This window comes from Oryctolagus cuniculus, chromosome 15 (assembly GCF_964237555.1).
Source record: "Oryctolagus cuniculus chromosome 15, mOryCun1.1, whole genome shotgun sequence".
Lineage (NCBI taxonomy): Eukaryota > Metazoa > Chordata > Mammalia > Lagomorpha > Leporidae > Oryctolagus > Oryctolagus cuniculus.
The window spans coordinates 47,076,187-47,091,531 of NC_091446.1; the positions used below are offsets into that span (position 1 = coordinate 47,076,187).

The following is a 15,345-nucleotide window of genomic DNA, read 5'->3' on the forward strand; positions in this document are numbered from 1 at the left end:
GCCTTTCTTGGAGCCCCTTGTTGGCTGCTGTGGCAGGAGGTTGCTGTCCTAAATCAATCTTGCTTTGCTCTCTGCCTTGTCCTCAAGAGAATTCTTTGAGACAAGAACCTAGATCTCCTCTTTGTCATGTTTTCCCTGTAATACAGCTACTGGCTTCTCCCTCTGCTGTGGTTTGGCTTTAATGGTGGTTGACTGGACACTTAAAGTCTTTTCCACACCAGAAATGCATGTGGTGTGAGTTTGCATAATGTGGTATTGTGAGATTGTTGCTATTAATTATCAAATTCTATAAAGCATATGCATCACACTGGTTATATCACTAACAATGATTTGTGTAGAAAACTCAGAACACCTGGGAGTCCACAAATATAATGTGAATTTAGTAGAGACAGCATCTTACGCGTATAAAGAAATGTTTCTTAAACTTTCCCCTGAAAATACTGCCAAAAATTACCATGTACAAAGTAGTATTATAAAACAATTTCATTCTAATTTCTAATAAGATTTTCATTATGAATGGGGTTCTGCAAACTAATAGAATAATGTAATATTTTGCGGCTAAAATAAGCATTAATTTTATTCTTCATAGTGGAATCCTGTTACTTAGAGGTATTTACATACCGGATCATCTGGATTATATTGAATAACGTATTCTATCTGTCCATTTGGGCCATCATCTATGTCAGTAGCTCCATTGTCTCCTGAAAATCCTGTAAATATTGTGGTGCCAACTGGGGTAAGCTGAAAGGGAAGCAAATGAAAAGCCGTCAATTTTCATTTAATCAGCTGCACATCAGAAGTGTTCCAGCACAAAGCCAGTGCTTCGTTACACAACCACAAAACTGAAGCATTTCAAAAAATACTTACAACTTTACATTTTTTTTTGTTTAACATGTGTGTGTTTTACTGAAATGCAGAGTTACTGAAAGAATGAGAGACAGAGAGATCTCCCATGTTGCTTCACCCTGCAAATGGCCACAATGGTACAATGGCTGGGGCTGGGCTAGGCAGAAGCCAGTATCCAGGAACTCAATTTGGGTCTTCCACACAGGTGACAAGGCCCCAAGTACTTGGCACATCTTCCACTGCTTTCCCAGGTGCATTAGCAGGGAACTGGATTGGAAGTGGGGCAGACAAGCGCCCATATAGGATGTTGGCTGTGACTTAACCTGCTGTGCCACAATGCTAGGCCCCATAGGTATTCTTTTAATGTCTGAAATTTCCAACTAGATTTGTGTAAATACAAGCCTCTGATTCAGTATAAAGCACTTTTTTAACCAATGTATAGTCATTAGCATCTTAACACCTATGGAGAAAAAGCATCTGTGCTCCCCCTTAAACATTTTTGATGTAGTCCATTACCTTAATATTATGAGGAAGTTCACTTATTTTTATATCAAAAACCAATTTAGAGACAGCAATGTTAATTTCATGCAAACGGCAAGTTTTAGGGAGAGAAATTGAGAAAAATGAATGTTTCTCAGAGGAGAAATTTGGGAGTCTCTTCAGTTCCTTGTAATCTTGGTTGAATAGAAAGCCATCAAGTGACAGGAATTGCAAAGATGGCCACATCTTTTCATTTTGGATGCAAACAGAAACACAATATACTGTGTGTGGCATATAAAAGTATGATTTTGTGTTAGGCCATTTCTAAATGCCTAGCCTTAGTTCATACTGGTCTCCATTGCAAAACTATGTATTTTCTCTTCCTTGTACGTCTATGTATACTGTACTCTTAATGAAGTAATTTTTTTCTCAATTCTCTCCCTTCCTATTCCTCAAAATTTAGCTGCAACTGTACTCCTTAAATTTCAACTTATTTTGATGTCACCTTCTATTTGACCATGTCTGAAATGTATACCATGGTTTTTTAAGTTACAGCTCTTAAATGCTATATCTGAAACCCACAAGCTCAATTATTGTGACAAAAAATAAGCTATAGAAAGCAAATTCCTCAATGAGCATGCAAAAGAAAATGTTTACATAAACAGCAGAGAAAAGGAGAGTATACATGCAAAGTTTACTATGAAGTATGTTTCATCCCAAAACTTGTTATTTTTCCTACAAGAAAACTGTCTGCAGAATTTTAGTGAATAAAATAAAACCAATAAAACCAATACAGTGGGCATGCAGGCTAGTGGTTAGGGTCTCGGGTTTACAATGCTCACATCCCACATCAGAGTGCTTGAGTTTGACTCTCAGCTCTGGTTCTTCACTACAGCTTCCTGCTCATGTGGACACTGTGAGAAGCTGCAGTGATGGCTCAAGGAATTAGGTTTTTGTTATCCACTTGAGAGATCCAGATGGAGTTGCCAGCTCTGCCATCTTTTTTGACAGAGTTATAGTCAGTGAGAGACAGAGAGAAAGGTCTTCCTTCCATAGGTTCACACCCTAAAGGGCCGCCATGGCCATTACACTGCGCCGATCCAAAGCCAGGAGCCAGGTGCCTCCTCCTGGTCTCCCAGGCACTTGGGCCATCCTCCACAGCCTTCCCAGGCCACAGAAGAGAGCTGGACTGGAAAAGGAGCAGCCCATAGGACTAGAACCCGGCACCCATAAGGGAAGCCGGCACCTCAGGTGGAAGATTAACCAAGTGAGCCACAGAGCTGGCCCCCAGCTCTGCCATCTTAAACATTTGGGGAGTACACCAGCACACTGGAGCTCTGTCGCTTTCTCTTGCTTTGTCTCTGCCTCTAATTTATATATAAAACCATATAGAGATGCAATCATATTACAAGCACCTGCAAGCAGACCAACTTTATATTCAGCACCAAGTAGTATGTTGTTCCCTTTGACTACAATGTTGAGAAAGATGAATAATCTCACTGGCAGCAGTGACACTGTAATTTTGAGTACCAAAGTCTCCTTACAATTATGTCAGTTTAATATCTGCTATGGTCTCATGTTTCTACATGACAACAAATATTTGGGTACAATAATGAAATGCCGTGGAATATTTACACAATGGAATATTATTAAGCAATAAAAAAGGAATTAAACCCTGTCATTTGAGGCAAAATGAATACTAGAGGACATTATATGAAGTGAAATAAGCCAGACGTAGAAAAGATAAATACTACATGTTCTCCTTCATTTGTGAAAGTTAAAAACGTCAATGTGAACAGAATTGGAGGGCCTTGCTGAAGAAAAGCTGCTGGAGAAATGTCTTAAAGTCAGCCTTGACAATTGCATGTGCCAGTTTCTTATACTCATTCTTCCCTCACCTATTATTCTTTTACTTCTTAATTTTTCTTGAAGTACCCTTGTATGCTATAAAAGTAGTTACAGACCTGAAAAATCAAATTGTTCTCCACAAATGAAACAGACTTGAATTTGTTGTCATGCAATAACTAGTGTTAGATTGACAAATTCAGCTTTTTCTCACAATGATAAAGCCACATTGTCATTGAATCTTTGATTATTTATTGAGAACTTATTATAAGCCAGAGCACTGTTTATATGACCATTATGCCAGTTTCATATTAATCCATATATCTAACATTTGTTTTATTCAAGCGTTTACCCAAATAAACTATGCATTTGAATTCTGTCCTTAAAAATAAGAAGAATTATAATTATCTATTTAATATCCCAAGAAACAATAATTTACTGAAATATAATTTACATAAAAGAAAAACAGAGTACTCAGTTTGAGTATTGTCAAACTGTCAAACAATATTTTAACATTTGTTTGTACCCAAGAAAATCATTACCAAAAATGAAATAGAGAATATCTCTATCACTCTATAAAGATCACTTACATCCCTTTAGAGACCATCATGCCAGATGCAAGTATTTTTTTAAGATTTTATTTATTTATTTGACTGGTAGAGTTACAGAGCTGCACTGATCTGAAGCCAGGAGCCAGGTGCTTCTTCCTGGTCTCCCATGTGGGTGCAGGGGCCCAAGCACCTGAGACATCTTCTACTGCTATCCCAGACCACAGCAGAGAGCTGGACTGGAAGAGGAGCAACCGGAACTAGAACCTGGCGCCCATATGGGAAGCTGGTGCTGCAGGCGGAGGATTAACCTAGTACGCCACAGCACTGGCCCTGTAAGTATTTTGTATTTCAACCACGATAGCTTCATTTTGTCTGCCTTTTTGGACTTCAGTAAAATGTGTAATCTTTTCTGAAAATTTTCTTACTGTTTTTGTCTTTAGACACATGTATGTTATTGTGTGCTTCAGTATTGTTCTTTATATTCCCTCTAACATAATTTTTGTACCTGTGTTAAAAATCTTGACTCCATTTTTTATCATGAGATTAGAAAATTAATATTGAAGATAACTTCTGAAGAATTTTTTAAAAAGTTATGTAGAAAATAAGAAAAATATTCTTATAGAGAGTAATATGTAGCTCTATCTATCTTTACTAAAACCTGAAGAGCAATTTATATGTATATGAACTTATTGAATGAGGAAGCTGTTGAGTTTTGAGTACTTGAATATTTTAAAGCAGCTGAATGATTGATTCCCACTTACATGCTTAAAGTGCAAAATGTCGTCACAGGTGGTTCTATGCCTTCTGTAATCTCGCTCTTTTCCTCCCTTCCTCTTTCCTGATTCCCAGGGACTGTATGTCTGATCTGCTGAGGGGAAAACTGGGAACAGATAAGAGTACTAGAGCTTAGGCTTCTCCTCTATCTTCAGATGCTTCTGTGTGCTTCACATAAAATACTAGTGCTGTCTCTTCCAAGAAATTATATAGAGAGCAATGGCTCTGGAGTTCAAGCAATTTCCACGTAGCGTGATTCTAAAGACTGTATTTAATTTGTATCAGTTATGTTTTATGAAAAATGACTTAATTTTATATAGAAGTTGTAAAGAAAATCTAAACAAAATGTGTAAAAGACTAAATGACTTAGTCTATGGTCAGACCACCCTGAATATGCCTAATCTCATTTTGTCTAAGCAGGGTTGAGCCTGTAAGTTCGTGGATGGGAGAATAAATGACTCTATATGGCAATATGATCATTAATAGAGTTATTTATTGTTTTACACATTTTATATAGCTTGAATAGTATTTCACTAATTACTGCCTGTTAATAAATAATCTCTACATATGTTTGGAGAACCCCTTGATTTTCAAACTTTACATTAATTCTTAAGTTTATTTCCAAAGTAAAGACGAGTTGCAATAACAGATGGCTAAACCCTATACTAGGAAATTTAAAAGCCTTACCACTCTGAATACTCAATGGAGGTTTATTCCATAGTTTTTGTAAGTATACTTATTGTGTAGTTAAGCAATCATTAACAAAGAGATTTTGCCATATGTCATAATTCTAACACTGGGTGGATCAGGTTTGTAGCATAGATTTTTGATTGCAAAGAATTTATTCTTAAAAACTATGTAAAATATTGCTGTTGAATCTCATATTAATATTAATAAACTAAGAAAACATAAAGGGGAAAGAAATAACCATTGGTAAATAACAAAACTCAAGTTTCAAAGGTAATATGAGCTGTTGCAATTTTGATGACTTATTCCATCAATGATCAATTATTTTTGGACAGAAGGAAAAATGTATTTGAATTATTTTACAAAAGATAAAGAAATTCTATTTAGCCAGTTCTTACATTAAAAAAAAAAAACAATTTCACGTAAGTAATACTACTAACAACAGATTAGTTTTCAAGCGCAGTTTTTCATCATTTCCAAAATTCACTGTGATTTCAGTGTGTTAACCTTTCTATTCATAGTCAATCCTCTATTGCTACAACACTGGATAAAGCCTGAAAAAGCATTCAATAGATAAGTGTTAACATTACCAAAGGAAGAAGGAATAAAATATTCTCAACTACAGTAATTTATAATTTCCTAAATGGCATCCCAACAAATCAACATTTATAAATAACAGAAATTAAGGGTGAAAGTTTGATTATGAAAAAATATTTAAAAATACTTTAAGTAAATACTCTTCACAAAATAACTTTAATCCTTAAGTACAAAATAACTAGTAAATATAATAGCAAAAGCTAAAAGGGAATGTAAGTGTTAAAAGCTACTACTGTCCTGAATTCCGAAGGTCTATAAATAACATTATCACTTCTGTAGTAGCTCTGCCGAGTGCATAAGGTGTGAAGACATATGAAGTGAGTCCAAATTTAGAAACAGTTTGTAAACAGTCATGCTCCTGTTAAAGTAGTTAAGTCATCAAAGTCAGGAAGTACTGACAGACCGCTAAGACTGAAATCAGAAAGACAAGTTAAACAAATGCAACTTCTCATTCTAGATTGAATTCTTGACCTATAAAGGATCTTATCAAAACCAGCAAATTTTGAATGATATCTGCTGGTAAATAATATTGTAGTGTTATTGATATTATAAATAATTTTCATGAAATTTCCAGTGTTGATGGTAAAATGGATATGCAGAAGAGCACTCTATTTTAAAGGAAATACACACCAAAAGATAAAGATCTTAATGGGCTTCTCCTATGTAGCTTGCTCATTATTGACATAGAAAAAATAGGTAAGTATTTACATAAACTATACAACATATATTATAAACCACTAAATTGTATGCACACACTTACGTAATATATAATATAAATTCTTATATAGTCCATCTTTTGTCTCTCCTAAAAAAAACTAACACATGAAAACGTAGCAAATATGAAAAACCCAATATGTCATGTTTATATTGTTAAAGGTGTATATGTGTGTGTGTGTGCATAAGCACATCTGCCTTTTTAAACTTTCAATTTTGATGCTGCATCATCCTTCTCCTACAATCACATCTATATTATTATTTGTTGAGACATAGAAATATATTTTGACAGTATCCCATTATGTTGCACTGAATAGTGCTTCCTGGTTATTAATCTCACAAAGTCTGAAATGAACCAAGTAGAATATTTTGATTTGCCATTGAAAAGTCTGTCATAAGGAAAATAAACAGAAAGAAGATTGAAAACTATATTTATGAGTCATGGGATGACAACGTATTTATTCTTATTTATTTGATTATTTTACCATGCTACTCATTTTATCATACTATACATACAAAATTATTATTAATATTAGTAATATTATTTTAAGGATACCTAGCAGTTATTCTAAGAAGAGTGGTAAAATAAAATAAACTTTAATAAAGGTTTTACCAAACAAAAATGCTGAAAGGTGAGATAATCAGGTAGGTGTATTTTACCTGGAAACAATATTTTGGGAAACATGATTGTAGACTGTATGAAAGTGGAGATTGCTAGTTTTAATTCTGCAGGCCACATTCAGTGAGTTTCATTTTACAATATTGGAATTCTAAATCATCACTAACTACTCTAAGAAACTGTATTATTAAAATTCATCCAAATGGGAAAGGCAGAAGTCCAATTTCATGGCTTACTGACATGATTCTATATATATAAATCCTTAAAGATCCACCAAAAGAACTAGAATAAATTCAAAAATTCACATCAGAAAGATCAGCATACTAAAATCAGTTTTTCTACATGCAATAACAAATTATCTGAAGAGGAAATCTCATTTACAATAGTCACACACACACACACACACACACACAAATCTATCCAAAATTAAATTTAACTGAAGAAATGAATGATATCAACAAAACATTGATCAAAGAAATTGAGAAACCACACAGAAATGAAAGGACATCCCATGCTCACATATATACCTACCTGATTATCTCACCTTTCAGCATTTATGTTGGGTAAAATCTTTATTTAAGTTTATTTTATTTTACCACTCTTCTTAGAATAACTGCTAGGTATCCTTAAAATAATATTGCTAATATTAATAATTTTGTATTTATAGTATGATAAAATGAGTAGCATGGTAAAATAATCAAATAAAATAAGAATACACTGTCATCAATAATTTTAAATCAACATTTTTAAAGTGTGCATACTATTCAAGTCAATTTAAATACTTAAAGCAATGCATATCAAAACACCAATAATATTCTTTACAAAAAGAGGTAAAAGTCCTAAAATTTGTAAATATAACTCCAAATAGCCAAAAATCTTAAGCAAAAAGCAGAAAACAAGAGGCATTATACTATGTGACTAAATTAATCAAAAAAGCTACATGTTTAAAATATAGAATGTAGTTAGCACAAAAATAAATATATTGACCAACGAAACAGAATAGAAACTCTGAAAGAAAACCCACGCATCTGCAGCAAACTGACTTTCAACAAAGCTGATAAGAACATGCACTGGGCAAAGGACATTCTCTTCAATAAATGGTGTGGAGAAAATTGTATATTCATGTACAATAGAATGAAACTAGACCTCTCTCTCAGCTTATAAAAAATCTTGTCAAAATGGATTAAAGGCATAAATTGAAGATCTGAAATTATAAAATAACTAGAATAAAATAAAGGAGAAATGTTTCAGGACATGGATATTGGCAAGGATATTTTTGGATCAGTCCTCAAAAGCAGAGGAATAAAAAGCAAAAATGGACAAATGGAGTTTATCAAATAAAAGATGTTCTGCACAGCAAAGAAAATAATCAACAAATTTAAGTAACCACCTACAGGATAGGAGGAAATCTTTACCAACTATATTATCTGACAAGGGAAATTTATAAGGAATTTTAAAAACTCGGTAAAAAAATGTGATCATCTAATTTACAATTGTGATACAATAAAATTTAAAAATTCAAAAGAGCAATAGATATAAATATATTTCTCAAAACATGAAAATGGCCAACAGGTACATGAATTCTTTTTTAAAAGAAGATTTACGAATTTATTTGAAATGCAGAGTTGAGAGACAGTGAGAACACCCAAGAGTGAGAAAGAATCTTTTTTTCTTCTTGTTCACTCCCTAAGAATAGCATTAGCTGGGGCCGGGCAGGTGGGAGATGGGAGCTGAGAGCTTCATCTGGGTTTCCCACATTGTTGGGAGGACACAAGTAATTGGGCCATCATCTGCTACTTTCCCAGGCACATTTACAGGGAGCTGGGTCATTAGTGAAGCAGCTAGCACTCAAACAAGCACTCACATGGGATGCTGGTGTCGCAGCCAGTGGCTTAACCTACTATGCAACAACACCAGCCCCTGTACATGAAAATTTATTCAACATCATTAATCATTAATGACTAACAATCATTAATCAAATTAAAACTATAATGAGATCACCTCCTTCCAGTGAGAAGGCTAACATAAAAAATGAATATTGTTAAGGATATGGAGATAAGAGAACCTTTGTATACTTTTTATCCCTCTGTATACTTTGGGTATGAATGCAAAAAAGTTTAACCATCATGGAAAAAATATGGTGATTATTCAGAGAATTAGAAAGAAAACTATTTTATGATTACTGGGTGTGTATCCAGAGGAAATGAAATGCATCTGTTAAGGAAACAACTCCAGACCCATGTTTACTAGAGCAAAATTCACAGTATACAGGATACAGGAATGACTTAAGTATCTCTCAGTAGATGAACAGATAAACAAAATGTTGGACAGAACAGCATACACACAACTAAATAGTATTCATTCATGAAACAGATAAAATGTTTCCATGACAACATGGGTGGAACTGGAGGTCATTATTTGAAGGGACATCAATGAGACACACACACAAGTACCACATGAGCCCATTTATATGCAGAATCTGAAAGTTTTGATCTCATAGCAGTTGAAACTACTATAATGATTAACAGCGACTGGAAAGTGTCGGACGGAGGGATGGGGGAACATTGATTAATGGATTCTAAGTTATAGTTAGGTAGGAGAGATAAGTTCTGGTGTTCTGTGTGTATTAGTGTGAGCACAGATGACAATCTACCGGAGACTTATAAAATGCTACAAGAATGGATTTTGAACTTCTTCACTACAAAGAAATAGCAAATGTTTGCTGAAATCACTGCGCTGACCTTGAATTAAAACATTACAAAATGTATACAAGAGATCAAAACATGCACAAGACTCCATAACTGTGTACAATTTTAGGTATTTTTCTAAACTATTATTCATTTTTAATTGAGGAAACCAAGCATATTAGAAATCAATGTTCTGTAATTTTACTTGTGAGAAGTGACCCAAAATTAGAAATGATGACCCAAAAGGATGTTCTTTTTCCTCATAATGTTCTACCTAGAATATGGTTGTACTAAACTGAATCAATGAAATTTATATCCAAAATCAAGTATAACCATTTTTTAAAAAAATAGTCTTTTTATTAATATTAATTGTCCATTCACTCTTCTGTTGTCCAGAAAACCTTATTTTAAATATGGAGAATAAACATGAATCACTTAAATTGCATAGTCTTTTCTCTTTATGAGCCTTATCATTCATTCTCTTGCTTCATGAATTTGACCAGCACTCAATTTTGGTGTGAGGATACCTTGGCTTCTGCCTTAGATATGCTGCTTATTAGTAGTGAGATCTTAGACAAACTGATTAATGTTTCCCTATTCTTGCACTATCTCATCTGTAAAACAATGTATTTTTCAGTCTGTGTGTAGGTATGCATAAGTTTTAGAAGAGCTACTGCATGGGAAACACTTTGAATTTGTTTTGCATGCAATGCAGTTAGTGAATGGTTATATATAATATATATCACTGTATTCTGATCTTACTTAAACAATGAGGATAAGCTGTAGCTAAGTTGGTGAGAAGATCTAGGCAAAAATCTTACCATCAGCAAATTTTGACTAAGAACAAATTTCGAATCGATCTTATATGAAATTAGTTCCGAAGAAAAATACCTAATAATAAAAGTAGGAAAAACAAATTCTAAAAATATACTGAATCCAAAGTTACCAGATATTTAAGTTACTAACCAGAATACAGTTTTTGATAAACTTGTAATGTCGATGTTTATGAAACAACTTAATTGTTCCTGGAATCCAAGGTTATTTCAACTACAAATATTCATCTCCCAAAATAGAAAATGACATTTTAAGTTTGGACTTGTTAAGGATCCTTTGAAGTTGAATGTAGGTAAGAAATGAATGAACCTGATCAAACACAAATCTATGAAGCTGTCAAGCTCTTGGAACGTTTTCTATTGAGTGTCAAAAAGCTGTGCTTGTGGAAATGACTTGCAGATGGGGAAAAAGGGACATTCGGTCAAAGGGGAATCATACTAACATTGCTTCATCGATATGATTGCAGTGTTTCTGGGAGTGTGAAATAGGGCAAATTCTCAAACAGTTCCTAATCATATTATGAATAAATCTCTAATTTTCCCCTAGAGCTCTATGCAAATGATCGTAAATCATTTAACTCATGTTTACCAAGTTATTAAATATGCATGTTTCTTTTGTTGTCATCACTGTTATTTTAAACTATATAATGTATTCCAAAAATCTAGAGAGCTTTTACTTGTTTCTTTAAAAATTTTATCCACGTACGCTTATTTCTAAATTTAATTCAAAATATTCTACTTCCTATTTCACTCTTACCTCATATATTTTCCTTAAATGTTATACCTGCCACCAAATTGGTTTTTGTGGTTTCTCAACATAACAGGCTGTTTTTTTTTTTTTTTTTGTTTAAAGTGATTGTGTTTGAAACAGGGAAATATCCTTTTACATATCATGTCCATCAGATCCCACAATATTAGACTTTTAACAAGTTACTTCAGATCGCTAAAATGAAATTATTTTTCTCTATAAATAATGAGATTTGCAGAGAGATTGTGAGAGTCAAACATTTCCTATTTGCAGGTCTGGAACAAAGAAGATACTAAATATCAAATATATACTATCATTTTTATTAATCATTCACAAGCTATTGTCTTTGGCTAAAAACTGAGGAATTCACAACATGATTATCATATCCAAGGATAATCACATACCCTACCTTATGTCTATTCTCCTGTAGTTAAGGATATGAGATATGAGATAGCTATTTTTATCTGCTATCTTTGTTTCTGGCTGCTGGGAACTCATGTATTAATTTACTAAAAATAATGTTTTTGGTCATCACAATAGGTCTCAACTCTTATTTGGCTTCACTCTGATATGAAAATAGTATCTCAAGTGATTATAGATAAAATATTTTCTATCCTATGAGCCAGTGTAGCAGCAGGCCAACTGCCAGTCATTAATTAAAGAATATAGAGAAAATTCTCCTTCTTGACATTCTTAAATCCCCGCAGCTTCAAAATGGGGAAGTTCTACCTCAACCGCCTTCACCTAGTCCCAAATTCCTAAAAATGAAGGCTAATGATTAAAGATGAACTTCAGTTAGCTGATGCTGACCTGAATCTTTGACACAAAGCATCTTGCAATTTCTGTAGCATTCAGTGATTTCCAGCAAGGAGCTGTAAAATTACATCCTATTTGGGTAATCAATGGATTTATTTGGTGGAGAAAAAGCTCTAGTCTAATTCTCCATGCACAAATTATCTTAGCTAAGTCTTGGAACAGAGGTAAAAATGGGAGGGAATTGGCACATTTTCAGAATACTTCCATTTTGCAATTTATTTATTTTTATAAAGCTTTTTTAAGTGTTAAATAATTTCAATGTTGAGTTTTTAATGAGTGTCGGATTTAATGTGAAACTTGACATGGGGCACTATCATTTTTTTTTTTTTTTCTAGACATACCAAGTATCTTCTCCCCTTGAACTCTAACTTGAACTGTTTATCACCTCCTTGTAAACAATTGTATTGTAATTGTATTGTAAACAATATATATATATATAGCATCTGCAACATTTTTAATCCTGAGTCGTCTAAAATCAAGAGCTCCTTCTTCCCAGTGACATCATCCACTGAAACATCCTCCCTACTTGTTATCGGTGTCTATTCAACAGTTTGTTGTTTTAATCATTGCATGCTACTTTCAGTTTACCTCTTCAAAGCATTATGCATCCTACATCCAGCTGTAGAAATACAGTCATAAAAACACAAATGCACTAGTAATTATATGTTATATTTTTTATACTCTATTAGTTACCACAGATCAGGGAAAACATATTTGGCTTTTGGGGGCTGGCATTTTTCACTAAGTATAATGGTTTCAAGTTGCATCCCTTTCTTTGTAAAAGATAGAATTTCATTCTTTTGTATGGCTGAGTAGTATTCCATAGTGTATATATACCACACGTTCTTTATCCAAACATCTGTTGATCGTCATCAGGGTGCCATATCTTAGCTATTGTGAATTTAGTTACAATAAAGATAGGCTACAGAGAACTTTTTCATACACTGATTTCATTTGAGTAAATTCCCTGGAGTGGGATGGCTGGGTCATGAGGTAGATCTGTTTTCAGATTTCTGAGAATATTCCATACTGCCTTCCACAATGACTGTACTAGCTTGCATGTGCACCAACAGTGGATTAGGGGGCCTTCTTCTCCTCATCCTTGTCAGCATTACTGTTTTTCGATATCTATATGAGAGCCATTCTAACTGGGGTGAGGTAAAACCTCATTGTGGTATTGATTTGCATTTCCCTGAGGGTTAATGATCCTGAGCATTTATTCATGTGCCTGTTAGCCACTGGAATTTCCTCTTTTGAAAAATGCCTCTTGATGTTAAGCTGTCACTGATGGGATTTCATTGAAAAAACTTATGAATGACTAATTGACAACAAAGCTAAATATAAATGAAATGGTTATTTACATTCTGTGGGTAAAATACGACTTCAATATAAAAATTTTTAAAAACAATAAAAATTTTAGGCCTGTTATAGCTCTACAACCTTAAATAAACCACTGTTGACTCAAAATAACAATGTTATCATATGTATAATTTTTTAAAATCTTTAAATACCTGAAACAAAGATGTTACCCATTACTGACTTCAAAATCTGTTAGAAGGGGCTGGCCCTGTGGCATAGTGGGCTGAGCCTCTACCTGTGGTGCCTGCATCTGATATGGGCATTGGTTAGAGTCACAGCTGCTCCTTTTCTGATCCAGCTCTCTGCTATGGACTGGGAAAGCAATAGTAGATGGCACAAGTCTTTGGGCCCTTGCACACATATGAGAGACTAGAAAGAAACTCCAGGGTTCAGATCAGCACAGTTCTGTTCATTGTAGCCATTCAGGGAGTGAATTCGCAGATGCAATACCTTTCTTGTCTCTCTCTCTAATTCTACCTCTCAATTAAATTTAAAAAAATATTTTAAAAAATCCATGGGAAGTAAAGTTTTTGTCTACCTCAAGATTAGCTATTCTAACTTAAGAATACCAAAGAGGGCTGGTGCCGCAGCTCACTAGGCTAATCCTCCGCCTGCGGTACCAGCACCCCGGGATCTAGTCCTGGTTGGGGCACCGGATTCTGTCCCAGTTGCTCCTCTTCCAGTCCAGCTCTCTGCTGTGGCCTGGGAGTGCAGTGGAGGATGGCCTAGGTCCACCCACATGGGAGGCAAGGAGGAAGCACCTGGCTCCTAGCTTCGGATCAGCACGGTGTGCCGGCCATAGCAGCCATTGGGGTGTGAACCAACGGAAAAGGAAAAGTTTTCTCTCTGTCTCTCTCTCTCTCATTGTCTAACTTTGACTGTCAAAAGAAAACTAAACAAACAAAAAAAAAGACCAAAGACATTCTTCTCAGATCTGGAAAAAATGATGCTGAAATTCATATGGAGACACAGGAGACCTTGAATAGCTAAAGCAATCTTGTACAACAAAAACAAAGCTGGAGGCATCACAATACCAGATTTCAGGACATGTTACAGGGCAGTTGTAATCAAAACAGCGTGGTACTGGTACAGAAACAGATGGATAGACCAATGGAACAGAATAGAAACACCAGAAATCAACCCAAACATCTACAGCCAACTTATATTTGATCAAGCATCCAAAACCAATTCCTGGAGTAAGGACAGTCTATTCAATAAATGGTGCTGGGAAAATTGGATTTCCACGTGCAGAACCATGAGGCAAGACCCCTTACACCTTACACAAAAATCCACTCAACATGGATTAAAGATTTAAATCTACGACCTGACACCATCAAATTATTAGAGAACATTGGAAAAACCCTGCAAGATATAGGCACAGGCAAAGACTTATTGGAAAAGACTCAGAGGCACAGGCAGTCAAAGCAAAAATTAACATTTGGGATTGCATCAAATTGAGAAGTTTCTGTACTGCTAAAGAAAGAGTCAGGAAAGTGAAGAGGCAACAGACAGAATGGGAAAAATATTTGCAAGCTATTCAAAAGATAAAGGATTAATAACCAGAATCTACAAAGAGATCAAGAAACTCCACAACAACAAAACAAACAACACACTTGAGAGATGGGCCAAGGGCCTCAATAGACATTTTTCAAAAGAGGAAATCCAAATGGCCAACAGGCACATGAAAAAATGTTCAGTATCACTAGCCATCAGGGAAATGCAAATCAAAACCACAATGAGGTTTAACCTCACCCCAGTTATAATGGCTCACATACAGAAATCTACCAAC

The 15,345-nt window shown here is 34.6% G+C and overlaps 1 protein-coding gene across 1 annotated transcript in view; it reads right to left on the reverse strand.

The window, feature by feature from the left end:
* The window catches only part of LOC100356485 (protocadherin-15), a 1,660,811-nt gene that overhangs the window by 488,380 nt on the left and 1,157,086 nt on the right, over nt 1-15,345 (reverse strand). The window contains 1 exon segment of the mRNA XM_070057681.1: nt 622-741. Within this exon segment, the coding sequence (XP_069913782.1) occupies nt 622-741 (120 nt within the window).